At 56.8% G+C, this 26,709-nt stretch overlaps 1 protein-coding gene across 4 annotated transcripts in view; it reads right to left on the bottom strand.

The window, feature by feature from the left end:
• COL5A1 (collagen type V alpha 1 chain) overlaps positions 1–26,709 on the bottom strand; it is a 152,474-nt gene that overhangs the window by 26,910 nt on the left and 98,855 nt on the right. For all 4 annotated transcript variants that reach the window (XR_011999792.1, XM_072748241.1, XM_072748240.1 and 1 more), the window contains exons 28-48: positions 25,606–25,650; positions 23,853–23,906; positions 21,413–21,520; positions 20,893–20,946; positions 18,912–18,965; positions 14,609–14,653; positions 14,428–14,481; positions 13,326–13,370; positions 12,794–12,847; positions 11,838–11,891; positions 9,291–9,344; positions 8,488–8,595; positions 7,134–7,223; positions 6,986–7,039; positions 5,594–5,701; positions 3,440–3,547; positions 2,521–2,574; positions 1,562–1,615; positions 1,349–1,456; positions 404–457; positions 207–314 (exon numbers count right to left, since the gene is read on the bottom strand). Coding sequence is in view for 3 of the 4 variants with exons in the window: in XM_072748241.1 (XP_072604342.1) it covers positions 207–314; positions 404–457; positions 1,349–1,456; positions 1,562–1,615; positions 2,521–2,574; positions 3,440–3,547; positions 5,594–5,701; positions 6,986–7,039; positions 7,134–7,223; positions 8,488–8,595; positions 9,291–9,344; positions 11,838–11,891; positions 12,794–12,847; positions 13,326–13,370; positions 14,428–14,481; positions 14,609–14,653; positions 18,912–18,965; positions 20,893–20,946; positions 21,413–21,520; positions 23,853–23,906; positions 25,606–25,650 (1,467 nt within the window). In the remaining variant the exon portion in view is untranslated. The remainder of the gene's footprint in view (positions 1–206; positions 315–403; positions 458–1,348; positions 1,457–1,561; positions 1,616–2,520; positions 2,575–3,439; positions 3,548–5,593; positions 5,702–6,985; positions 7,040–7,133; positions 7,224–8,487; positions 8,596–9,290; positions 9,345–11,837; positions 11,892–12,793; positions 12,848–13,325; positions 13,371–14,427; positions 14,482–14,608; positions 14,654–18,911; positions 18,966–20,892; positions 20,947–21,412; positions 21,521–23,852; positions 23,907–25,605; positions 25,651–26,709) is intronic.

Here is a 26,709-nt window from a genome sequence, read left to right as displayed (position 1 = left end):
GGGAGATTCTGCAAAGGCCACGGTGGGCAGGGGTCAGAACTCCCATCTCCACCATGCAGATCTGCTAAGTGTCAAAGTACACTCGACAGGAACAGCCCGGCAATACCCTGCGGGTCTCTGTATCCACAGCTGGACACACACACACACACACACACACACACACACTCGCACATCAGACACTGCAACGGCAAGGGGCCAGGAGTCACCTTCTCTCCCACGGCACCGGGGTTGCCGATTCCACCCGGAGGCCCTTGTGGCCCATCTGCACCTGGAGCTCCAGAGGGTCCTCGGGGGCCGGGGGGACCTGGGGGACCCTAGGGGAAGAAGAACCATTGAGCACAGACAAAATGCCAACCATGGCCAAAACGGAAGTGGGAAGTCGGTGCGTCCTGATCACACTTACCATCTGGCCCACGTCCCCAGTCTCACCCTTCTCTCCGGGAGGTCCTGGCAGACCCTGGGCAGGAACACAGCAGAGACTTAGTGGGTCAGCGCCACACCACCCCAGTCCCCACATGGCTTTCGTGGTCTCCCCGCCACGGCGCCAAGCAAGCGCCCAAGAGCTTCCGAATGTGCTTCTAAGCGTCCAGCCAAATATGAGGATACCCCCATGATGCCAAGTCTCAGAACCAGCCCAAGGAAATCATTAGAGAGTACTTGGAGATTTATGGACCAAGGCGCTTGCTGCAGTGTCCCATTAAACAGTAAAACCTAATGAGCCAACAGCAGGGAAATGTCTGAATAAATTATGTCACCACCATATGCTGGCACGCTATGCGGTGACTAAAAATCATGTCTTGGAAAAATAAATAAAAAGGGACACATCCAAAGAATATTTACTAACACTGAACACAACTTGTAAAGGGAATTGGGAGAAGCTGCACAAACTTTCTGCACACACAGCCAGATTCAGGTTTTGCAAAAGCCAAACAAAACCACACATGTGCACACGAGCACATGAACACATGCGTAGAGAGGCAGGGAGATGAAATGCGCCCGAGCGTTCAAAGCCACCCTTCCTGGGCAGGACGCAGGGCAGGCAGTTTCCTTTTACAGGTTTACAACTGGTCGATCACTTCCCGCATCTCTACGGGGAGCTTGGAGATAGGTACCGCTGGGTAAGAGACACACGTATGGACACATCTGCAATCATGGGAACTTGCATTGCTTCTGATTCCTGAGGAAGCTCTGGGAGGCCCCCAAAGCTTAGTCTTAGATTCCCCATGCTCATGATGTCAGGACGGGAGGGGAGAGGAGGGGACAGGAAGGGGAGAGTGGGGCAGGCTCCACAGAGGTGGAAGCCTGTGAGGTAGACCAGCCGCTGCTACCACACAAAACCTGCAGGTACCTGTAGCCCCACTGGCCCGGGGGGGCCAGGAAAACCTCTCGGACCTTCGTCACCTTTCTGCCCAAAGAGGCCCTGCTGCCCGCGAGGGCCTGGCTCGCCGTCGGCTCCCTGCAGGAGAGAGTGGGGCATGGGTGAGGAGCAGCTGCGGGCACCCCGCGGGTTCGGGGTGAGGGGGCTGGGGATGGGCCAAGGGTCCCGGGTGCAGGTACTCACCGAGGGGCCAGGCTGTCCGATGGGGCCCTGCGGACCAGTGGGCCCGGGAGGACCCTGTGGGGAAAAGACAGACACGGTTGCTTCTCAGATGGCAGCGGAGGCCGAGGGAGAGGGTTGGTCGGTGTGGGGTCCACAGTCTGAGGCCCGGTCAGCCCCCACATGTGGGTGGCCAGCTGTAGGCTACCTGCAGACTCTGGATTCAGGCCCTCGCAGGTCATCACGGGTAGCGGGGGCAGGGGATGGCCACTGAGTGTCACCTTAGCTCCCACCACATACCCAGGATCAGGGTCCCACAGGCCCTGTTTTAAAAACAAGGCTGGACACCAGGCAGCTCACACATGCAGGACTCACGATCCCAGAGCTCACTCCTGGCAGTGCCATACCAGCCCCCATGTGTCTCTATGCACAGTGCACTGCTGGCACATGGAGCGAGTGAGAGAGAACGGCAAGGAGGGTACCGGGCAGCACCGCCCCCGGGGAGTATGTCCAGCCGGGGGCAGCAGGTCCCCTGACACAGAGGATAACTGGTCACCGGGAAGAGACCCAGCTATGCAGCAGAGCGGACACATGTCACCACAACGAGGACGGGGCCAGCAACCAAGTGACAGGCCTTCCCCAAGGACACACCAGGACTTCAGAGTGGACAGGTCCAGGCACTGCTCTAGCAGGGCGCTCATAGCCTGAGCACCGCAGGGCGGCCGTGACCCAGGCCTGCAGAACCCCAAACCTCCAGACAAGACACTCCCACCCCCCCAGCTCTGTTTTAGGAAACTTGCGAGTGCTTCTGCTTGTCCGTGAGGAGGGGTCCCCTCAGATATGGACACACGTGTGCATCAATGCAAAGGTGCATGCCACCCCCACACAAGTCCCACAGAAGCCCGGTGGTTGCGTCCCGCTTGGATGGTTGGTGGGTGTGACAACAACAGCATTAACACCAGCAGTGGGTGCGTGGCCCGTACCTGCTCGCCTTTGTCCCCCTTGCTGCCCTTCTGTCCAGGCTCCCCGATCTCTCCCTGTGGGAAGAGGACAGTCCGTTAGCCCTGAACTGCCTGCACGTTAGCTGCTCCCCATAATTCATTTTTCTCAGACATTGAGATTAATCTCCCCTCTGGGGCAGCCCAAGAACTTTCCTAGGAAGAGACGTTTCCATAAATTAGGTAGATTTCCCTTCAAATGCAACAGTGAATGGGGTGCAAGCCGTTGATCTCATGCCCTATAGGACCTCGGTGCTGGTGAAAAAATATGCACTTTGTCAAGCGGGGGCATGCCTAGCAGGACAGTAACCAACAGCGGAGCTATGGAGCTCCTGAGGGGTCATGACAGCCTCCAGCACCCGCTGCACGGAGCCATCTCCTGCCCCAAGAGGCGGCATCCTCTGCGCACAGGTGACAACATTGCAAATGTCACTGGAGAGTCATCATAAATGGAAAGTGAAACCAAAGAGCTAAATTTCACGGTCTTTACTCAATGAGAGAGAAAACATAAACTCCCGCAGCCACATTTTTCATGAGAGGGAGCTGGGATGATTCAAGGGGAGACATTGAAAAATGGATACGGACTAAAACCTCATTGCATCAGCCTCTGCACTCGGAACCGCTACGAGCATTAGAGAGCAGGGAGGATTTCTCCTCGCCCCAGCCACTAGCGGCCAATGTCCTGGGCAAACAGCAGAGTGCTTGGGGGGGAGGGGGGCACAGAAGCAGTTTCTAAGTGTCCCCCGCCCCCTCACCCGGCATACCAGAGATCTCATCTGTCACCACAGATCTGTGGGCTTTACTGAAATTGTGCATGCAGAGCGCGCAGGGCAGGCAGGGGTCACCCAGTTGCCAGCACGGTGCGTTGTCCACAGGCGAGAGGACCTGTGTGAAACCTCCTTACCTTATCTCCATCTTCTCCAGGGGGGCCCACGGGGCCAGCTGGACCGGGGAGACCCACAGGGCCCTGGAGGCCATCTCGGCCAGCTGGACCTTGGGGACCTTTCTCACCCTACAGGGAAGAGATCTCAGGTCAAACACAGCTTGTAATGGGAACATCCCACCACCAGCTCATCGCCCCAGAAAGGAGGAGCCTGCTGTTTGGGTCGGTACCCTCACCACAGTCCTAACAGATTTCAGCCAGCTATGCAGAGGGCAGCTCAGAGTCTAGCCCCATGCCACCTGCTTCCAGTGCACCACTGCATCTCATCTGTGCCCATCCAAAAAAGGCCTCCTCTTTTGGAAATGAGGAAACTGAGTCACAGCATGTGAAACATAGAGCCAGGATTCAGCCCAGCCAGCAGGACTCCTGAGACTGCGTGTGGGATCATCTATGCCAACGGCCAGGAGGACCTGAGCTCAGGCCTCCACCAATGTTCCTACCCTTTCAATTCTCTGCAAATTCCCCCTGCCCAGTAGGCATGCACACACCCATCTCTCTTTTCTTGTCATTTTGACTCATTTCCCTTAAAAATGTCCCTGTTCAGCTCAAACATCCTCCCTATTCTTGCTTTGCTCAGTTTTGCCAGTCTAGGGATCACTGTGAGAGCACAGAACAAGGAGGGTATGCACTGGGGAGGGGGCACAGGAGAGGAAATGTGCACTCCACCTCGGGATCTGGGGTGGCCGGTACCTACTTGGATGTCAGCACCCTGGCTCATCCTTTCCTGCCTGCATGGTTCACTGCCTGCTCCTCCACTTAGCTCCTGCCTTAGGGTAAGATATAAACGTCTACCCTAAGTAAGGTGCCCAGAATCCTCTGGTCTGACATTACTGGTCAGGTTGCTTAGATACCTGGCTTGCTCTCTCTCTCGAGCCATTCAGGGAGAATGACCAGCTTTCAAGTGCACAGTACAACTCTGAGAGGTTTCTGCTCAAGTGTTTAGTCTCTTGGAGCAACAAACCCAACTGTTTCCACCCGAATCTGTGCGCGCTTTATGTATCCAATGCCCCACAGAAGGTGGGTTTCTGGCACCAAATTCAGCTGGATTGATGTCCAGTGGTCTCAGTGGAAATGATTAGATGCCATTAGAATGGCCGATAGCAGACTGACCAGATTCCTGGCAGTTTCCAGCGGGAGCTCCCACCCAGGGAAGGCAGCCGGGCCCTTTCCACCCATGAACCACCAAGCCTTGAGAAGACTGTGTCTCTCCGACAGGAACTTATCCGCATGGGTGCCCTGACTCGGTCAGAGATCATCTATGTGCATGTTTGCCCTCTCCCCTAGAACTCCGCTCTTTCTGACATCTGAATGCAAAAGGGAGGATGGAGCTGAAATTTGTCTCCACAGCTGTTTGAATGCGGGGCAGGTGGGAGTTTGCAAAACCGTGTGATGGAAGCTGAACATGGAACACGGTTGAGGCAGAAGCGTGTCGGGGCATTTTGCGGTTACTTGGGGGAAAGTGCTTGGCAGAGGGCAGCCACCGGGTTCCCAGGAGGTGTCTGGACAAGAAGGGACCTGTTGATCTCCTCCATGGACTCCAAGGCTGGGGCGGGAGGTCTCATGATGCCTCCACAGGTGACTGGGCCACACTCATGGTCACTGAGAGTGTAGCTCTGGGGGTCCAAGAAGAAGCCGCTTCTCCCAGCACTTGCCTCCCAGCCCATCTTTTCTCCATGCCCACCCCTAGACCAGTGGAGGGGGCTCCTACCCCAAACACCCACCCTTCTCACACAAAGACCACCCTGGCTCCTGCCGGCTAGGGGAGCTGGGTATACAGCAGGCAACAGACCCGTCCATACACGGCACCCAGAGCCCATACCGAGGCCAAGGCCATGTGTGGATGGTCACAGCTCCTCCCTCTGTGTGCATGTGCCTGGCCAAGATGCTCCCTAGCACCCCTCCAGCTCAGGTGACTCCCCGATAGAAGCAAGCCAACACTGGGAACTGACCCTTGGACCTCAGTGAGGATTCTGGGAACACACACGCTTTCCTGGGGGACAAGCACTCATTCAACCCACCTCCCCCATCCCATAAACCCCTGGGGCACGACTGCCAGTGGCAGGTCAGAGGGGGCTAAGGCGGGGAGGGCCCCTGAGCCCCCAAGCCAGTACTCACAGGAGCTCCTTTCTCCCCAGCCGGCCCTGGAGGTCCTTGGGGCCCAGGTCTCCCTGGGATTCCGATGGGCCCAGCGGCACCAGCTGGGCCTCTCTCCCCTGGAGATCCCTGGGGTGGGCAAGAAAACAGTTTGTTTCCGAGGCTCTCTGAATGCATGGATTCAATTTCCCAAAGTGCTACCAGGTCCTACCGCTAACCCTCACTCCAGAGCCCTTGGTAGCTCCCAGGGACCTGGGCAGCACAGACTACTCAGACCAGTGCTCAGGCTCTGGGTTTCTCCCAGCTTCTCCCCTCCTGCAATGCCAAGCACACGCCTGCCTCTCCTGCCCCAGGTCTGAGAACACGGCCTCCTTAAGCACTCGCCTGGGGTGATATCCTCGCCCTCTGGGCTCCCACTCTGGGGCCTGGCACCACACTTCCCCGTGGGATCTGCTGCCCACAAAAGGCTCTCTCTGCCCTGCTCCCCTGTGCTGCATGTTTTGGTGGGGAGACGCTGCCCCTGGGGTACCGCTGGTTGGGGGAACCTGGCCTAATTCAAGGGTCAGCACAGAGGGAGGCCACCATCTTGTGCCAGGCTCTATTGGAAAGACGAGCAACGTTTCAAAGAAAGGCCTGGCTTCCCAACTGTCATCTCTCTGAAATGGTCCGTGACTCAACTGGGGACTGGTGGGGTCCATTTGTGGCCTGCGCCCAGACCCAGCCGGAGGCTGGGGGGCAGCTCCCAGAGCCCCACATCCATGAAGAAGTCGGGCCTGTGAGATGGTCCCCCTCTGAAGGGCCACGGAAAGTACAGCAGGTGTCACATCTCCATCAGGTGTCGACCAAGAACAGGGGTCTGTCGGCACAGCCCCCGTGCGGCTCCCCACTCTCCCAGACCACAGAGGCGGCTCTGGGGACACTGCATCATCAGACCTCTCATAGCTGGACTCTGAAGGCTGGAGGGGTGGCCATTCAGCTAGCAGGCAGCACCCTGGAAGTGACCCTCGGCTCTGGGGACGGACCTGCACCTGTGCCGGCTCACCTCTGCATGGGCAGCCCAGGCCATGCAGGTCACCTGACTCTCGAATCCAGGCTCAGGGGTGAGAGAGACCTTCGGTCCCCACAGCCCCTGCCCAGACCTACGCTAAGCACATCAGCATGCTCCCCGCTCCTCGACAGGACCACGCGGCCCTCCCTCCACACCCATGTCTCTACCTGACCTTGGGTCATGCCCCTGGCTCGTTGTCACCCTGGCTGCCAGCTCGGGGCCCCTGCCCACTGTCCCCCAGGGACCCATAGTGAGCAGGGCTGACATGCATGCTCTCCTGGCCCTTGGGCCACCCTGTCTTGTCTGCAGACCAGGTTTTGAGAAAGAGGAAGGGATAAAACATCTGTGCGACTAATAGCACTCACCGCGGGGCCTGGTGGGCCGGGGGGGCCTTCGCTGCCTTTCAGGCCAAGTGCTCCCTGCAGAGCAACGAGAGTGAGGTCGGGGTGCCATGGGGAGAGGCCCGCGGGTTGGGCGGTGTCCAGGTCCGACCCCGCCTGGCCCCTCACTCACCACTGGACCAGGGAGCCCTCGATCCCCGGGGAAGCCACGTAACCCAGGAGGGCCATCTTTTCCAGGCAGGCCGGCGGGGCCTGGGTCACCCTGAAATCAGAGCCATAGATTAGCTTGTAAGCGATGCCTTCCAAGCAATGCCCGAGGCCAGGGTGGGTGGGGAACTGGGCGGGGCTTCCCCTTCCAGATCTTTCTGGGATCAGGTTAGAGTGGGATCAGGTTAGACTGCCTGGGCAGCGGCTTCAGAAGGAACTTCTGAGTTGTGACTGGATTTCCTCACCAGCAGCTCCACACACAGAAACACCACCTGTGCTCACGCCTGGGGCACGTTCCAGGGGCTGGCGCTGCATGTGGTTTGGGGACAGACTTCATCTCTCTGGGGCCACAGTGAATTGAGTGGGAGCTGAGGGCCAGGTGGCTATCTGCCTCCACATCTACCTGTTTCATACATTTGGGGCTTCTCGTGACTTCTCAGGTAAAGGAACATTGGCAACATCACTCCAAATGGACTTATCACCCAGGATACTTGTTCCAAATATCTTCTAGAATTTTCTCCAGGGCCAAACATGGGAGTAGAGGGCCTCTCCAACCAGCACGCCCTCGACCTCCTTCCCAAACTCAGAGAGCCTCCCAGTGACTGGGATATATGCTCGTTTACGTCTACACACATCGCACACTCATGCACACGTGCATATGGCACACATGTGTTTCAGTGCACCTACATAGGCGTGCAATTTTTTCAACTGCCCTACTCTACTTGACTGGCTCTACCTCATTATCGTGAGGGTTACTCTTGTGTGTGTGCTCATCCAAAGGGCTGGGTCTGCTGTGTCCCTCACTGAGAAGCTGCAAGGGGAGGTGGCTCGCCATTTTCAAGCCGATACACGGGAATTACGACCCCCCTGGCTTTGGGGGGTGGCTCCCTGAGGAATAAAGAGGGAAGGCAGGATCCACACTAAGAGGTAGGACAGAAATGCATCTGCTTCCTACTTTTATTATTTATTCTCACGCCTCTTATTATGGGAAACTTTTTAATGGGTCACTTTCTGTTCAATTATCTTCAGACATGAAGTATCAGAGCACGTTATGTGGCAGCTGGGTGATGGGAGAGACGGCCCCGGGGGCAGAAGGCCCAGGACGGGCTGACCCCCAGCCCCGTCACCCTCCATTCCTGTGGCAAGTCAGTTCAGGTGCTCCTTCAGACCAGGCGAAAGTGGGGCTGAGTCTGCGGTCTGGGGAGCAGACTGGCATGAGAGGCATTTGTCTGAGAAATCGCTTACTCCGAGTCATTTTAGAGCAGGAGAAAACTCCCTGTTGGGAAGTCAGGCTGGCACAGAAGGCCCAACTAACTCACCTTTGTCCCCTCTTTCCCAGCAAGGCCTGGGAGCCCCTGTTCACCGGGGGGGCCTGGGGGCCCAGGGTGGCCACGCTCTCCCATCGGACCAGTTTCTCCTGTGGGACCCTGTGAGGAAAGTCGGTATCAGCCACAAAAGTTCTCAAGAGACTTGCCAGGAAGCAGTTTTCTCTTCCCAAATCAGGGACGGCCGGGGCCGTGGAGGCACAGGGCCCACTGCATGCTCACCAAACCTCATCCTGCTTCACAAATCTCTTTCTTCCCATAAAGAGTCAGAAAAAAGAGCAGAGTGGACGGGGTAGGATGTAACATGGAGCCACATGCAGGGGAGGTGGCCAGATCGCCACCTGAGAGGTGGGCAGTGTGCCCACATTGCCTGCAGTCCATGGGTCAATATCTTATTTACCACTGCATTAGGTGCAAGCTTGCTGCCCGGTTTTGCTGCTCAAAGCCACGAGTCTGCTCTGCAGAAAAGCAGGGGCCGGCCCTGACCAGAGCCCAGGGCAGGAGGGCAGGGAGGAACAGGTACGGCGCGGCCCTGCCCAGGAAGCCCGCCCCAACTGCCCAGGGGCCGTGTTGGTTCTGCCTGCTTGGTTCTCGCTGATGGTTCAACAGACGGTTCCCCCGTTCCCCCATCTGGTTCCCCATGCAAAGCTCAGCTCTGAACGTCAACAAGCTTGTGGGGCTCAGGATTCTGTGAGCTACACCTGCACTTTCCCAATCCTGGGGCCCCTTCCTCCCGTTCCTGCATGGGCACACAACACCAACTGCCAGTGAAACACGGGGGGGGCAGCGCCACTCACCTGAGGGCCGACAACGCCTGGGGGTCCCGGGGGGCCGGTCTTGCCTTGGAACCCCTGCGGAGAGAGTCAGCGCCTGAGGTGGCCGGGTGGCTCCCATCAGAAGCCTTGCGCCCCAACCGCCCGCCACGTCCCCGAATAAATTGCACACGCTCCCGACTTCACTCCAGAGGGCCCAGATCTCCTGCTCTGTTTGTGCATTAATTTCATGAAGATAATGAAGCCAGACAAGTTAGCTTCACTAGCTGGTTTCCGCCGCCGTGTTTTTGTGCTGAGAAATATATTTTAAAACCGTTAATCTTTATAATGTCACTAAGTGTTCATTTTCCCAGCAGACTCGGTGCCATTTCTCAGCCTCCGGAAGCTCGACTCGGGAGCTACCTCTGGGCTGTTTCTCATTAGTGGCTCTGTGAGACGGTCCCGCGTGTGTCGCTAACGCCTCTGCTGCGTGACAGGTGACCTCACCAGCCCCTGGGCATCAGTGGAAATCAGGAAACAGCGGGGGCTTGCTGCTTCCATGATTTGACAGCGCGAGCGTGCCGAGCCTGATTCCACAGCAATTTCTCCCTCTGCCCTGCCCACTGCTCGTGGGCAACAGCCCTGCCTTCACTGTGGATGCTGGCCACGCTACACACGCTTCCTTCAAGGAGAAAGTGGACTGCGAAGAGGAAGGCTTAATTTCTGGGCACATCTACAGAGCATGGCATATACCAATGAGACGCTATCTGCAGGTGCCATGCAACACTGGCGGAGATGAGCAGATGTGACGCCCAGGAAGCTATTGGCAGAAGTTGTAAGCCCCAGCGAGACCCAGAAGACAAGCAGACTGGCCCATGTGGCTGATAGGCAAGGGTGGTTCCCTGCCACCCCGTTGAGGACAGCCACCATGCTGGCATCTGAAACTTCATGCTTAGCCACTGGACCATGCAAATGCATGGCAGATTCAGCATCCCTGCAAATTCTCAGAGGGCTCTTCTCTTTTGGCCCAGGGGAGTTGCATGCAATGCATGGAAATGGCCATTTTTTCAAGTAGAATTAATTAAAGGCAGCATCTTACAGGGTCAGAAACAAGGTGTGGTGGACAGGTCAAGGGCACCTCTGTTTGGTGGGCCATGGCGGAAGTGCCCAAGGGGAGCAGGAGCTGGTGTGTAACGCAAGGAGGGCCTCTCCTTCTGCCTTGGGGGTAGGACCATTGCTGCTGGCTCAGGATGGAATCAGACTTGAACCCCTTGCCCAGGAATGGACTTTGGGCTCACATCTAGAAGTATAGGCCTCTCATGTATCCACTTCCTATTAAAGAGCAAAGTCAACACCTGACAAAAGACCACTCTGGAGGATGTGTCTGGACGCCCCACATTGGAGACCTCTGTCCTGGCCAGTCTGGGGACGGGATGCTCCTGTGTCCGTGAGGGCAGCCAGGCCCGGCACAGGTAGCTGGAAAGTCCCTGTACTCCGTTCCCAGCAAAGACAAGGAGCTTAATCATTCTACCAGCCTCTCTTTGGGAGAAGTCAGAGGGAGAAAAGCACACACTTGGCAAAACCTTCTATCTTGTCTCCTCCTCAGAACAGCATTAGAGAAACATATGCGAAAGCTCAGATGAAAGGTTTTAATTTTTTCTATAAACAAAAGAACAGGGTAATCTGCATTTATCAGCCAGCATGCACCAAGCTGCAGAACACCGGGAAGGTATAATTAAAAGAGGTTTCATCACAATGAACCGGAGGGACAAAGGGATTTTTTTTTTTTTTTTTAGAGCAAGTACTGAGATGTTAAATCTGGCATTCAAGGTCTCATTGGTCACAGGGCCCCCATTTGCTGTGACTGTCTTTCAGAGATCCGTGACCACAAAAATACTGGCTGCAGGGCCAAAGGGGCCTCCCAGCAACCTCTACCATCCATCTGGCGACAAAAGGGCCCTACCTGTCTGAACCTGGGGCCTCAAGGTCACAGGTGTACCTTACCATGCCCCCCCCACCAAGGTCACAGGTCTACCCTCCATGCCTCCCTACCAAGGTCACAGGTGTACCTCACCACAACCCCCTCCCAGGACATGCCTGCAGTAGACACAGTGCACTGGTTCAAATCCCAAATGGTGCTCATGACCAGGAACTGATCTTACTTCTGAAAAATGCTTTTTGTCCCAACTGAAAACACCAAGATCTTTAACGCTCAGATACCACCTGCTCTGGGCTCTTCTAAAGGGAAGGAGAAGGTGGGCAGTGGGCGTGGGGCAGCAATCTGCTGATGGAGAATATAGCTGCAAGCCCACCTGCCTCTTTGAAGGGCCCCCCTGCCCAGCCCTTGCCATCAACCCGAGGCCAGAAGTGCCCAGAGCGACGAGGCTATGACCAGTACAAGCCCGAGGCCCTCCTGCAGCTTCACAGCAGGACACAGCCCTTCCTGCTCCCTTCCCATCTGAATGCGTGCAGCTCCCACACTCAGGAGGATTTTCCTCAGGAAGAGGAGGCAGTGCCCACATGTGGGGCTGCAGGAGAGGTCGGTCAGCCTGTGTCCCCTTGTCCCCCTGTCCCTGCACTGCCAGTACTCACGGTCTCTCCTCTCTGTCCAGGGTGTCCTGGGAGCCCGTCCTTGCCTGGAGGGCCCTGAAGAAAGAGGCACAGGAAGAAGTTTCAGTGGGTTCTGAGAAGCACGCACCTTTGGGATTTAATGCCAGACCGGGGCGGGGGGGGGGGGGGGCAGGTGACTGCTACTTCATTTCACAGAAAATTTCTGCAACAGTCATGGTTTGTCACAGCACCCGTGTGTCACCTCTTGAACCCGCACAGCCTTCCTGAGGGCCACGCTTCACCACCTGGGGGGGATACTGAGGCAGGCAGCATGGGGACCCAGGGCTGTCATGTCCTGATTGCTGACCGCCAGGGAGATATGGCACCTGTTCTGAATCCAGTTGTGTCCCCAAAACACAGGTTCAAGTCCTAACCCCCTGTACCTGTGAAGGACCTCACTTGGGACACTGGGGCTTTGCCGATGTCATCAAGACAAGGTCATACTGCACTGGAGTGGGCCCTAATCCAGTGACACATGGCCCCATAACAAGACAGAGGTTTGAAGACCCAGAGGAGCCCAGAGAGGAGGTGGCCACGTGAGGGTGGAGGCCAGATGGAGAGAAGAGAGCACAAGCCATGGACGGCTAGCAAGCCCGGGGGCCAGGAGAGAGCAGGAGACAGTTTCTCCTGAAGCCCCCGGAATGGACCAGGCCTGCCAGCTCCCAGGTTTTGGACTTCTGGCCTCCAGAGGATGAGAGAACACATTTCTGCTGTTTTAAGTGACCAAGTCAGTGGTAACGTGGCCCAGCAGCCCCAGGATGCTCACACTGGGCCCACCTAGGAGGCCACGTTGGTCTAAATGAGAAAGAGGTCCACGCTTCTGAAAAGCAGCTCTCTGCAGCCAGCTTCCCAGATGACACCCGCTTGCTGGCCCACCGGGAGGGGCCTGCATGGAGCCCCCCAGAATCCCCACCTAACAAGGAAAACACATTACTTACAGGGGGGCCCTTGGGTCCAGGGAAACCGGTGGGTCCTTGGGGTCCATTGGGTCCCTGGGAACAGAGATCAGCCCACTGAGCACAGACATCCTTCCCCTTCCATGTGGGGGCCCAGCCGCCCCCCACCACTGGCCTCCCAAGTTGTTGGTTCTCTGAGCAAAATTTCTCTCTGCTCCCCTAGACCCTTTCTCCATCCATTCCAGTCCTACCCTCACCAACATGTAACAGGAGGTCAGGCGGGAAGCTCAGGGGGTCAGCAGGGGGCGGAGGGCTCACAGTTTCCCGTGCGTCCCAGCCATATCTGAGGCCCAATACCAGGGCCACGGGGAGGGGCCGCTGATGTCAACAGGCAGGAGACGTGACACCCAGTGACAGCTACCACTGACCCATGTTCAAGTCAGGGAAACCCTCTCTTCCAGCAGAGTCAAAGGCATGACTCCCTCGCCCCAGCCACCTCCAGGAAGAAAGGGACAGTGACATTTAAGGCAAGCCCAGAGATGCTCGCAGTGGGCCCTGCGATCACAACGCTCACCCGTTCACCCGGAGGGCCGGCTGGGCCATCGCCTCCAGAGTTGCCCTAGGGAGGGACGGAAAGAGCAAGAAGACCTTTATGATTATCCATATTAGTACCGCTTGTGGTAGAAAGACTCCAGCTCATGGCTTTGCTGGGACTTCAGAGCCACGTATGGCACACATGCACCTGTGCAGTCACCCGATTCTCTGTAGAGCAGAGAGCACCAGCCATGATCCCTGCTCCCAAAGGCCACCTGTCCTCTCACCTCTTCACACACATCAGACACTGAGCTGCTGTTTACAGGGCTGTGACATTTCCCCGAGGACAGTCCCCTGCAGGGCACAAAGTCTGTGCTGCCACCAAGAAATGTATCAGACACTCACATGGAGACAGGACACGGGCCTCTGTCCCCAGGCCCCCACAGCTGTGACAGCGGCTGCCCCATGGCACTAGTGGCTCTAGTAGGACAGTTAAGTCCGTGTCCGGGAATGTGACGCACCCCGGCGCTCATCGTGGACAAATGTATAGTGGCCTCTGGTGGGCACACACCGGTAGCCTGGGGGCAGGCCAGCTCTGCACCCCAGCCGATCAGCAAGACCCACGTCCTTGGAGGGGATGCATTTGGGAATGGTGACCTGATAGGACAGGGCAGGCCACACGGATAATCAGGGTAGTTGGTGGCCGTGCCTCTTGGCAGGAGGGAGGGATGTAGGAGGCAGGCTCAGGCTCTCCCTTAAGGCAGGAAGGACTTTCTTTTGATTTCTGGCAAAGATCTCTCTATAACTCAAAACCCTTTTCAAGAAAAGAAATAGGATGTGCCCACCAGAATTAGATGGTGAGTACCCAGATGGTTTGGCATTTGTGCACAGGCCGAAGGGCCCAGCCTCTGGAGGCCTCAGGGCCGCTGTCTCAGAGGTTCCAGTAGGTTTGGCCCTTTCTGCCTCTGCTCTCGGGGCCAAAGCACAGGATTTGATGCAACCTGACCGTCTGAGGGCTGCTGAACCAGCTCCTTCTTAAATACCCTCAAGCAAAAGTCCTTTTTGTTTGTTTCTCCAAATGCAAAGGCCATGTGTCACCCGTATGTGGGTAGGCAGCACCACAAAAGACACCAAAAACCTACCTTGGGGCCAGGCTTCCCAGTGATGCCCCGGGGGCCTCGTTCACCCCGGGGACCCTGCAAGGGGAAAGACAGAGGAAAGGTGAGCTCTGATCGTCCCCGCCCTGGGGACCTCCCACCCCCTCCCACCGAGTATGCTCCCCACAATGTGTTCCCGCTTCTCAGAAGCCCAGAGGGTGGTTACCGTTGGGCCTCGTTGCCCCCGTGGTCCCGGCTTCCCAGGCGTGCCCTAGAACCAGAGAGGAAGGGGCTGTCAGTCCCTCAAGACACCTGCCACGGCCTGGGCGGCTTACGGGGAGAGCGCTCAAAGACAGAGGCAGGGAAGGCCCGCTGCCCTTATCTTGGCTTCCACAGGAGATTTTTCAGGCTGAGAGACTTCACCGCACATTCAACACCCACAGCTTTGTATTCCTACACAGGCCTGTAGAAATCCAATTTTCTTCCTGCAGTCTGATGGATGTTTACCACCATTATCCGGTTTCCTATCTGGTTTCCTTTCTGCAAGCATCGACACCCCACCCCCCCTCTCCCTCTCTCTCTCCCAGAGGCGGGGGCGGCGGCGGGGGGGGGGGCGAGTGGGTCATTATTGCAAGAGAAGAAAAGAACGTCAACCCCTTTCATACATAATTTACTTTTGCTACAGTTAAGAATATTAGCCATTAAATTTTCAACAGGCTCCGCAGACAAGCAAACTTGCAACTCGATATATAAATCATATACCCAAAGCCATTTGCTTCTCTTCTAATAGAATTTGGACTCCGTTTTCTTGTTGTCGTTGTTTTGCATTTTCCAAACCACGGAAAACAGATGCTATGCGTGGTTTTTTTCCTCTGAAGCAAAGCTCTGAGAGCTGGTAAATGCAGTTTACCTAAGGCATGGGGAAGCAGTGGGCTGAACGCCACCCCAGTGTCCCCATGCCTCTCGACCGATTTTCCAGAATTTTATGACAGTTTCTCACAGAAAAGCCCAAGACAGGGCTGTGTCGCTAAAGGCCACCTGATACGCTGCCTCTCACCATCTTTCACTTGTTTGCTGCCAGAATCCAAACGGCTTTTCTGCAGCCTCTCATCTTGAAATGAATTTAATAAAACAGCGTATGATGATGAGATAATTATGTTGCCTTGTAACAATGCACTCTGGCTTCCCTGCTTTAATTATACGGCAATATCCTTTGGCTTCAAATAAATATTTGCATACAAAAATTAATAAAGCCTTTGCTTTCTTCCAATGGTAGCCTCTCACCAGCGTCGACGCCAGGGCTGGGTACCGGCTGCTTCTTGGCATTTGTGGGTGCACACAGGTGCATGCCTCCGTACCCCAGCCTCCACCTAAACCCTTGGTCCCTGGCCCACTGTCTTCCCACAGAGACTACCCACCGTGGCACAGACAGCAGGAGAATCCCCGCCGTGGTCCACTGGGGCCTCCCAGGTCCTCTTTGTAATCTGACCCAAGCCAAGAGGCATGGACGCTGCTGTAGAGATGGTGCCCCCTACCCCTCCACGGTCCCCTCGACAGCTTGCCTGTGAGCACTTGTCCTCACATCCCCATGGGGGAGGCACACACTCCAGCCGAGAAGCCAAACGCGGGTGGCGTCTCAGGACTCCTAGTCCCCCTCAGCCCCCAGCCCCTTGGGGCCACCCTCCTGGTCAGCGGATGGCTCAGGATAGGCGAGGAGCAGGCTCCACCCACACCAAGAACTTCTGCTTCTCACCACCCTCCCCAAGATTCTCATCTAAATCTGGATGACCTCCATTTGAAACCCTCGGGGAGGACGTTTCAAACGCAGCCAGCGCCAGTCTGTCAAGTGGCATCGTGCTCCACAGGGGTGGGGGTGGGGGCTCTGATCCCAGGACCCCACCCCTCCTTGCCTCCACCACCTTCACATCCTCTCGCCCCTGGGACGGCTCCTGGCCCTACCCGCACTCTGCCCCCCACTCAGGCCTCGGCCATTCCTCCCGGGCACCTGTCCCTGACCCCTACCTCCCTCTGCAGTTACCCACCCTCCCGCCCCCCTGCTTTTTCTCCTAGCACACACCACCCTCAGATTTGCTCACTGCCCCTGCCTCCGAAGGCAAGTTCCACGAGGGCGAGGATCTGGGCTTCTCCTGCTGTGTCCTCAGGGCCCCAAGAGCATCCAGGACATGGGGACTGAGGTGGTGCTCAATTATTGCTGTTTGAACGGATGGATGGACAGACGCTGTGACAGGATGCCGAGAACAACCCCACAAGCTGGTTTAGAAGAGGCGGCGAGCCAGCCGGACTGCCACCATCACTGCAGGGGTGAAAAGCACTGGGGCACAGGGAAGGTCACTGTTGCTGGGAGACAACCCCTCCTCCTTCCTTCCTGGGGAAGGTTCCAGAACACAGACATCTCTCTCAGGAGGGGAGCCGGGCAGACGTGTGTAATCGGGGTTCCTCTCCCATGTGGGGACAGGGGTCCTCAGTCTCCAGTGGGCACCGGGGCGTGGGGAGCCCAGGAGCCAAGCGGTGATTGGTCCACGTGCACATAACACGGCAGCAGTCCGCTGCTTGGCTCATGTGCAGGGCCATCTCGGACACTTCCCAGTGACACACTTCACCATGTTCCTGCAGATTCTCCGCTTGGGTCTCAGGAGCAGCACAGGGACTATTTCTCTCCCACAAGGAGTGGACGTGCTCACCAGTCCTTTTTGGCCCTTGCCAAAGCCATTCCCTTTTGTATAAGTGGACATCTTTGTCATTGGTCCCACACCCACCAAGGTGGCTGCCACATGCGAGCTAGGAAATCCCTGGAAATTCGTGGCGTAGATGGTTTCCTCGGGGTGTCCATGCTTCAGAGCCTGGGAACCACAAGCCCAAGCCCACAAGAGCAAACCCTTGGCCCCACACTGCCCCGCTCTCCAACCACCTGTGTTTCCTCTGTGTCCCTGGTGACCCATGGCACTGATACACATGGACGATGGCCCATCGGGGCTCAGAGTGGAGGAGGGGACCCAGGCACCTGTCCGGCCTTCTGAGCTCAGTGGTGGGAGGCTGAGAAGCTCAAGGGGCAGGGAGAGGGTAATGGGGCTTGGACCAGAGTGTGGCCCTAGGGTGCTGGCCAGGCCTCCATAGCAGGACTTGTAGTCAAATCATAAGACCAAACTCTCTGAATGTCATGACCCCTCCTGGACAGTCACGGCAGGGTGGTGTCAAAGGTGATGAGGTATCCACCAACACCGGAGCCATCCCCTCGCCACCCCACACTTCCCGGGCCCTAGACCACACTTCACCGTGGCCTCTATATTCTAGAACACAGCCTTCCCTAAAGACATCTATCAGACTCTCCCTGGAAGGAAGAACCAGATAGACAGGTAAGTAGGTAGGTGGGTGGGTAGATGACAGATACACGGATGGTGACAGTGATAGACGGGCAAGAGACACACGCAGAGACACACGCACTGATGTAGACACAGACAGGATATATGTGGAGTTAACAGGCAGAGAGCCAGCTCCAGACCCAGATCCAGATGATAATCCTGTCCCTGTGTTCACACATCTGCTCGTACTGAGAGTGGCCCCCTGGGCACAAACGTTTGCTCACAAGGGTTTGGTGGCTAGAAGTCTCTGTTTTCAGGAGAGCTCACGGTCTCTGCTCAGACATGGTAAGGACACTTTGGAGCAGGTGATCTGACGGGGTACAGCCCCCACCTGTGCCAGGAGCTCCAGCATGGGGCTCAGGGCAGCGGGCTTGGCCTGGCATAGCACACGCAGAGGCTGCAGTTCTTCAGAAGCCTGGTGTGCCCAACAAGGCATGCCCTGTACATATCTCACAGACCAGCCCCTGTGTCCCCACATGCCTGTGGACACCCAGCTCAGGGCTGCAGGACCAAGATGACCCCCTGGATCACGTGTCCCTCAGGGGGCAGTGCTCTGGCAGCACTACGTCATCTTCCTGCCAGAAGGCCTGGCCACAGGGAGTCATGGCTTCCCCAACCCAGTCCCCCAGAATGTGGAAGTTCATGGTGATGACAGAGGGAACCACTGTGCACTGCACCAGGCAGGTGCGCTGTGACTATGGCAGCTGGGCAGTAACAGGGCAGAGGGGCTTCCTGAATTCACACCCACAGGGCAGGTGACATACAAAGTAGAAGAAAGCTCCTTTTTCCCCTTCCTTTCCTTTTAAACTTAGCCTGGAGGAAGAGTCAGTTGGGTTGAAAGGGAAGAATCTGGGTTTCACTAATGACCTGAGGAGCTGTCAGAGTCGTGGTGTTTATTAGAATCTCTACCCACTCCCCACATGTTTTCCTCTCCTGCTCCTGCCCTTCCTGCCCCCACCCCACCCAGCCCCACATGTGGGAAGAGTCTCCGGTGCTTGGAGCCCAAGCCCCTGACCTAAAGGTCAGCTGTCTGGAAGGCAGTTTTGGCAGCAAAGTGGGTGAGAATAAACAAGACATACTAGAAAGTATACCCTTTAAATACCAAGGCAGCAGAACAAGCCACCTGACAAGGGGCCAGGCAATCCTTACCCTGCCACCTTTCTCTCCGTTGGCACCAGGAAAGCCAGGAAATCCAATAGAACCCTGAAAGAGAGATAATTAATGAAGAAGCATGAGAGCTGGGCCAGGGGATGAGCTATGCTGCATGTGCCAGCTGCATGTTCCAGTACACAGCCTCAGACACAAACTACCCAGCCCTAACACACCCATCCACCCACACACACTTAGATGTTCACCCATCCATCCATCCACCCCTCCACCCATCCATCCAACTATCCACCAACCTATCTACCCATATATACATCATCCACCCATCCACTCATCCATTCATCCCTCCACTGATCCATCCACCCAGCCATCATCATCACCCACCCACTCAATAAATATTTCCGGAACATCTCATAGACTCCAAATCTAAAAACCAAAGCTGTCTTAACCATGCTTCTCCTTTCTCCCTTTCTCCACACCCATGTCTTCATAACTCTAGTATTTGGGAAGAACAGGGTGCATAGAGATGAACTGGAGATGATGTGCAAATCTCACATTTATGATGTTTGTTTACCGTGCCTTGTCATGTTTTGTTATCTTCCCAGAACACCTCTAAATAAAGCATGGCAACTTGTAAAATCAGAAATCAATGCAAATTAGTGCAGACTATAGCAACTAACAGCTAGTTCATTCTAGAAACCTACAAGGTGCATATAGACAAAAGATGAACTCACGACTTTGTTGTGGTGAATATCCAGACACCTCCTAGGTGAGTTGTAAGGTGCCCCCTGGCCCCCCACATACTCAGGAGGTGGTGACTACTGTCAATGGGCCTCTACCTTCCATGTGGCTTAAAATCCTGACCTGAACATGTGCTTAGAACATGAAAGGCTCACAAATTTCCCAGCCTTGCATTTCTCACAGGGGCCTAGCATGGCCCACCCGGCCCTATGCCCACCCGCAAATCGGGGCAGGAGACTGTGCCGAAGACCCCTGGTTTCAGGTCCCACAGCGCTCAGTGTGGGAGCTGGGTAACAAGGCTGCATCCAGGCGCTCCCAAGGACTTTCAAAATGGCCAGGCAAGCTTCGAAGTTCTACCCTTGCCTTCCAAGGACGCTGCCTGAACTTGATCCACACATACCCCCAAACTTCTCTTCTCTCTGCTCCACCCCCCAGGAGACATGCACTTCAGGAGAGAAGATCCATCCATCAACCCGTCTTTCTCCAAGATGCCGTGGGCACATCACAGCCACGTCCGGCGTGCCACTGCTGGACATGAAACACACTCCCGTTTCATGCCACCTGCCCCCCTTGCACACAGGGCGAGGGTCCAGGCCCTGGGGGTGGATATTAGCATTCCACGGAAAGGGCCGCTGTTTCCTTAGCCAGGATGGGAATACCCTGCAGTGCAGCCAGCCCACAGGGCCCGTCCCATTAATAAGACTGAGCCTGGGAGTCTGGAGAGTGCTGAGGCTGGGGAGGCAGGAGAGATGGGAGAGACAGGAGCTCTCTTCCACCACTAATTATGTCTCTAGTGCAGGCGGCTGGGTATTTTTTAAGGAAGAGCCATGAATAATAAAAGGTGAGATTTGAAAAAAAATAATGTCTTAAATGCTTTCCAAAGCCTCGAGGAGCTGTTTCACTTAAGGCAGAACATGATATCATATAAGGAAGGTTTCATCTCTCTTTTAGGCTCAGTTATGAGCAAATAACTTTCAAATCCCCAGGGTGAAGCACCAGAGGTGAGCGAGCCTTCTCGGGTCCTCCGTGTGGAGAAAGTAGCAGGCGCAGGTGCCAGGGACCACTCGTGCAGCCCTGGGCTCAGCCTGGCTTTGCCGCATTCTCTGAAAGGCTCCACTAACTGTGCTGGCACCTCCTTCCAACTCAGCCAGACTAAGGCAGAAGGCTGTGAGCAGGGCAGAATGTGGGGGAGACACAGCAGCACCCCCAGAGTCGGTTAGAGGGACAGGGAGGGCAGGAGCCTCGAGGGGGTCTCCGAACACCGGCCATGCTCACAAATTACCTTGGGCCCTTGTCTTCCTGGGTAACCTGGTAATCCTGGCACTCCGAGCTTTCCCTGGTGAAAAAGTAGTAGTTGTGTCAGGGTTAGGTTAGGGTTAGGGTTAGGGCTAGGGTTAGGGTTAGGGTTAGGGCTAGGGTTAGGGGCAAGACAGGGAGGACATCTTGGGCACTCCGAGATGGGCGGAGGGCGGAGGTGAAGGGCAGGGCAGGTGTAAGGACTTTTGCCATGGTTGCCGGGGCTCAGACCCCACGCTGGGAAAGCCTAGAGGAAGGCACTCTCCCAGGAAGCTGGCCAAGTGCTCTGAATGTCCCAGCTTAGAACAAGAAAAGGATCGAGCTGTCAACAGACAATCTCCCTGGGACAGTTGGCAGGGTGCCAGGGGAGCACGTGGGACAGGACCTGCATCAGACCTCCCCCATCCCCATCTGGGGGTCTCAGCCTCGCTGAGTCACCAGCTGGACATCCAAGTTCATTGGAAGTTCTGTCCCTGAGAGGTGGTGGAGCTTCCCGTGTCACATACCTTCTCGCCAGGGGGTCCCAGAGGACCAGGGTCGCCATTCGGACCTCCACGACCCTTAGGGCCTTCGGGGCCATCCTCTCCTCGAGGACCAGGGGGGCCGATCTCCCCCTGCAAGTCAGAAAAAAGAAGGTGAGGGCAGACTCCCAGGCTCACTCCCCACCACACGACACTCACGGCTGTTCTGTGCCTAAGAATCCATGTCCCAGGTAAGATCTCCCAGTAGGAGCCACTCAGATGGCTCGGCCCACCAGGTGGCCTCAAGCAGATAGAACCCACTTGGGTCAGACTAGAGCAAAGCACGGTGCAGCAAGCTATACGCTCTGCTGAACGGCTTCCCCATCCCTCTGCACAGAGGTGGGTGGCTTTTCCCAGGTACCTTCTCCAAATGAGTCTCTTTTGGCTGAGATAACTGGTTAACACTGGTTTGCACTGGTTGCTCTAAATTGCTACTTTCCCAAATACAGCACAACAGCTCATGCACAGGGGGATGCTTTTTCCCTTGAAACCCCAAGAGGCATAGGAATGGACCACAGCCCCTGGCTGGGCATCTATCTGGGCATGGCTGGCACACAGGGGACCACAGACGTGTCCCACAAATGGCAGGGTCCCAAACACGGCCCATCCAACTCCCCATCATACGAATGGGGAGGCCTGGGCCCAAGCCCAATGGGGGTTGCCGACGTCAACACAGCATGCCAGCCCAGCATCTGAGCGCCCACCTCTCTGCCCGCTGCTGAGTGTCCTCTGGTGTCTGGCTTCCAGGAGCAGCTGCGGGACAGCTGTGCCACCCACAACAAAAATGCTCAGCACACACAGAAAGACCAATAACTTCCTTATTTGTAAGGTCCAATGTGTCTGTCTGCAGGACCAGATCCTTGGTCCCTAAGAAGCACTTTTTCTCAATCAACAAAAGTATCTTTCACATGTTGGCTGACCAACTAGAAAGTACCAGTGCTGGGCAGAAATTTCTCTCTGGGGGAAATTAAGACCGATGACACCAGCTCCGTGGTGAAGGAGGCACCTGGCTCCCACTCCCGCCCTCACCTAATTCCAACAGCAGCCTGTCCCCAGGAGCCTGGCATGTGACTGCCAAACGTCTTTTGTGCGATCTCCTCTGAAAAAGCATCCTCGTAATAGGGACCCCAAATGCAGGTACCGCATTGTCAGAAGCATAATAAAAAGGACTTTTCACCAGCCAAACGGAGAAGCCCTTCAGATGTGGGGAGTGGGAGTTTTGTCACCATGGAGAAAGTTCTAGAACGGCTGCGTTTAGCAGGAATATAACTGGGACATTACTGTGAAATGAATCTCTCTTTTATTCCTCCTCCTTTGATAGAAGCCAAGATTGCTTCTGCCTTTTTAGTTTGGGACACAGCGCCAAGCGTGTGGGGCTCTCTGGCTCTGGCGTGTTCTGAAAAGGCACCTGCAGGCCCGCCTTGTCAGGGCATAATTACAGTGGCCGCGTGACAGCCCCGCCGGCTGACAGCTGACTGTCAAGGTGTGCGTCCAGCTGCTGCTGTGTGGCCGTACCTACCAGGCGGCACAGGCACCTCACTCCCTCTTGCTCAGGCCGGGGCTCGCTCAGAAGTTTTTTGGGGGGGGGAGCTTCAAAGCGCCTGCACCACTGTGGCAGCAGGCCCAGGACCCAGACACTTCCTCCAGCATCATCTGCATCACCCTCTCCTCAATTAGATGAAAACACAGCCAGCAGCTTTCTGTCAGGCACCTGCCATGTAAGCCCCCACCTCCCCCAGCACTGACCCACTTCCTCTCCGGCTGAGGTGAATTATTCATTAAAAACAACTGGTTTGTTGAAGATTCCGATAGCCCAGGATGAGGCTACGGAACACAGGAGCTGCTTGGGGCCCTAAAAATATGTAAGAATGCTTGGTGGGCGGACATGCCATGGGGGTGGGCAGGGACCCCCACCCTCCCTGGTCAGAGGGCTCGTCGGCAGCCCCTTCCCGCCTATCCCCCTGCAATGCTCCCACCCATCTGAGCCAAATGAACTGCTCTGCTAAGGTGTCACTGGAACAGGACAAGTCTCCACTGACCCCGGGGCAGGTGAGGGCATGGGGCAGAGGGGCGAGGTGACCACAGTGACCCTAGTAACTGGGGGTGAACACCAGAGGAGAGCCCCGCGGCTCTGAGCCAGGCCTCTGGCTGATATGCACAGAGCCAGGCCTCTGGCTCCCAGCTGTCCTGCCTGTGGGCCAGGAGCCCCCGCAGAGGGGTCACCTCTGTTAGGAGAAGCTGTTCTGTGGCTCCAAACACTCCAGCCTTCACCCCTGTTCGGCACCTCCATGGGTCCCTTGCTACAGCCCCTCCTACAGCCCCTCCTCTAGCCCCGCCCCTCACTGGCCCCTCCCCTCAGCTGGCCCTGCCCTTGGCCCCCTACATCCTTCCAGCCCCCAGCCCCTGACACCCTTGAGACACTCACCCGATCACCCTTGATGCCCATGTCTCCTTTAAACCCAGGAAAACCATCTTCACCCTGAGGAGGGATGAGGGACAAGACAGTGCCTGGGCTGCTTGAAGGAGCCTGCCTCTCGGATGGCTGGCCCCCCACGCTCAGCACCCACCCCACCCCAATCCTGGCCCCAACATGCACCCTGGCCCCCAGTGCCCAGGTGCTTGGGCCACCACACAAGCCCTGGACGTGCCAGGTGAGGGTGTCCCTCATGAAGGGCATCCCCCTCACCCTCTGCGGTCAGTCTGGGGCTCAAGCTCAATCCCCACATCCTCAGCACCACCCGGTCCAGACATTGCTGGGGCCCAGTAACTGCTGACCAGTGAGCACAGGAGGGGGGACGTGGGGAAGACGCCCCACAGAAGCTGCAGGCCTTGGCTGGCCTGGTGGACAGGACCAGTGAGCTGTAGGGTAGGGAAGGGCCTGGGACCCAGGCAGTCCTGCTGCGGGGCCGGCCTGCAGTGAATATAGCCCTGCATCTTCTGGGCCATGGGATGTGTTCCTGTCATGTGCGAATTTGGAGATTCACAGATGTCAGTGGCCTGTTGTCCACTCGTGTCCCCACAGAGACACCCATAGGACCCTCAGGGAGCTGGCACAGGGCCACCTGGCTCACCCTTCACTCTCAGTGTCTGGATCTCATTGACCTGAACATCCAGGCTCCCAGGAGCTCATACCCAGAGGGAGGCAGCTTTCTGGGGCAGGACGAGAAGCCTTACATCCCCGGGCTATGGCACTTGTCCGTCCGCTGTTGTGTTAAGTGCCAGGGATGCCCCTACAGCAGCCTAGGAGTGCCAAGGCCCCAGGAGGTGGGTCCTTACCCCCCACCCCAGATCTGACTCAGGACAGTGCAGGGGCCCTCCTGGAGAGGCCCTCCCTGTGCCACCCAGCCCATATTATCTCCAGTAGCCCTGTTTCTGGCAAAAGGTCAAAGTGACAAGTTGGGCACGCGGGGCTCTGGGTAGGCCCCTCTGACAGGCCGCAGGGCCTGGGTCCACAGGCCAGGAATGCAGGGAGATGGGACCGGCCAGTGGGGACATGGTCTGCCGTGCAGGGGGGTGTGCTTGGCCCTGACCCCGATGGGCCTTGGTCACCACACTTCTGAGGCCCCAGAACAAGGGTTCAGAGGTCTGCCTTGCTCTGGCCACTCTCCAGGGGGAACTGAGGCAGCACGTGTATGCGTCCGCTCCTTCCACCTGGCAGCCAGCTGAGAGCAGAGGGGGCCGGGGGCTGAGCAAACACCATAGCATGGAGGGTCCAGCCTCCATGTCCTCCTTGTCCAGTGCAGCCACCTGAAGAGCCACCTCAGGAATGGCAGATGGCGCAGGAGGGACCCGTGCCCAGCTCCGTGGTGACACCCCTTCCCCTCTGCACCCGGCTCTGTGGCAGCTTGCAAGGTGGCCACTGGGGCTGGAGAGTGGGGCGTCCGCTGGTCTCTGCAGGTGAGTCACGGGCTGTGTGCTGGGCCAGAGCCTTGGCCTTGGGTGGGGGGTTCAAAGCCCCAGCCCCTCAGCCCCGCCAGGTGGGGCACCCACAGTGGGTCGTCATCCACCTCTTCTTCCTCTGGCAAACAGTCTGTGCCTTGGGGTGTGCCAAGCCCCCCAACCTCAGAGGCCTCAGCAGCCTCCGCCGGGGCTAGCACATCACCAAGGGAGCCACCTGCCCTAACCCAGGCTGGGCTGCGTGCACTGGTCCGCCGCCACATGATGGAAAGGACACTCACCTTTTCTCCCTTCGTGCCCTTCAGACCGCGGATGCCATCTGCCCCCTGTGCAAACAGAGAGGGAAGGGAGTGAGTGAGAGCCTCCCCAGAGCTCTCGAAAGGAAAGGCCTAAGCCCCAAACGCCAAGGAGGGAAAGTGCTTGGCCACCCCAACCCAGGCAAGCTCCCTTGTGCTCCTGGTCTCCAAGGAAGGGCTCCATCCTTGCACCCATGCAAGCCCCCCCAGGCCACCCTCTTCCAGAAACATCTGTCTCACTGAGGTCTGGGGAGCAGGTGGGACGTGAGGCCTCAGCTTGGGCTCTGCAATCAGGCAGACTGGCTCAGGTCCCGGGTGCCCCTTGCCTCAATATTCTCATTTGGAAAGTGGGGGTGAAAACAAGCATTACCCTGTTACTGCTGGTGGGAGGGGAACACCAGATAAGCCCCCCAGACAGTGCCCCAGCACAGAGTGGGTGCTCAATAGACAACAGCGATGTGCTGTCTGGCAATCGTCATTTTGTATTATTACGATAAATGATAACAGGTACAATCTCATTATTTACCAGTTAATAACAATGATACTACCACCACCAATAGTCAGCTCAGGACATACCTCATCTCTGTGCCAATAAGAACTGAAAGGGAGGGACATGTCCCCTTCCCCCACCCCCTCCCCCAAGCCAGCACCTCACCCAGGCCAGGTAAAGCCCTCTGTGGAATGGAGTTAAGGGGCCACGACCTCAGCCCTCTGAGCAGGAGGCAGACACTGACTACCGACTCCCAGGGGCCAGCTGCCCACAGGACCCGAGACAGGCTGGGCCTCCCATCTCTGTTCCAGCTAAAGCTGCCAGCCTCCCGGGGACCCTCAGGCTGCCAACTGCCCTCTTGTGGCAAGAATTTTGCACAGACTGCGCAGTTTGAGCCCCTTTCCAGGGACTAGGAGAGGGCCCTCAGAAAAGCTGGAGCTGGGACTGGCCCAGGCTGCACGGCCTCCCCTGAGGCACCCGGCCACCCAGGTGGCCGGATACCTCAGGGCAGAGGGGAGGCCCTGTTACCCTGAAACCCTGATGCCCTGGGGGTTCTGTCACCAGCTTCCTCCCTCTTCCCCTGCCCACATCCTTCCAGA

Source organism: Vulpes vulpes, chromosome 2 (genome assembly GCF_048418805.1).
Source record: "Vulpes vulpes isolate BD-2025 chromosome 2, VulVul3, whole genome shotgun sequence".
Taxonomy (NCBI): Eukaryota; Metazoa; Chordata; class Mammalia; order Carnivora; family Canidae; genus Vulpes; species Vulpes vulpes.
This window is presented reverse-complemented; position numbering and strand designations above follow the sequence as displayed.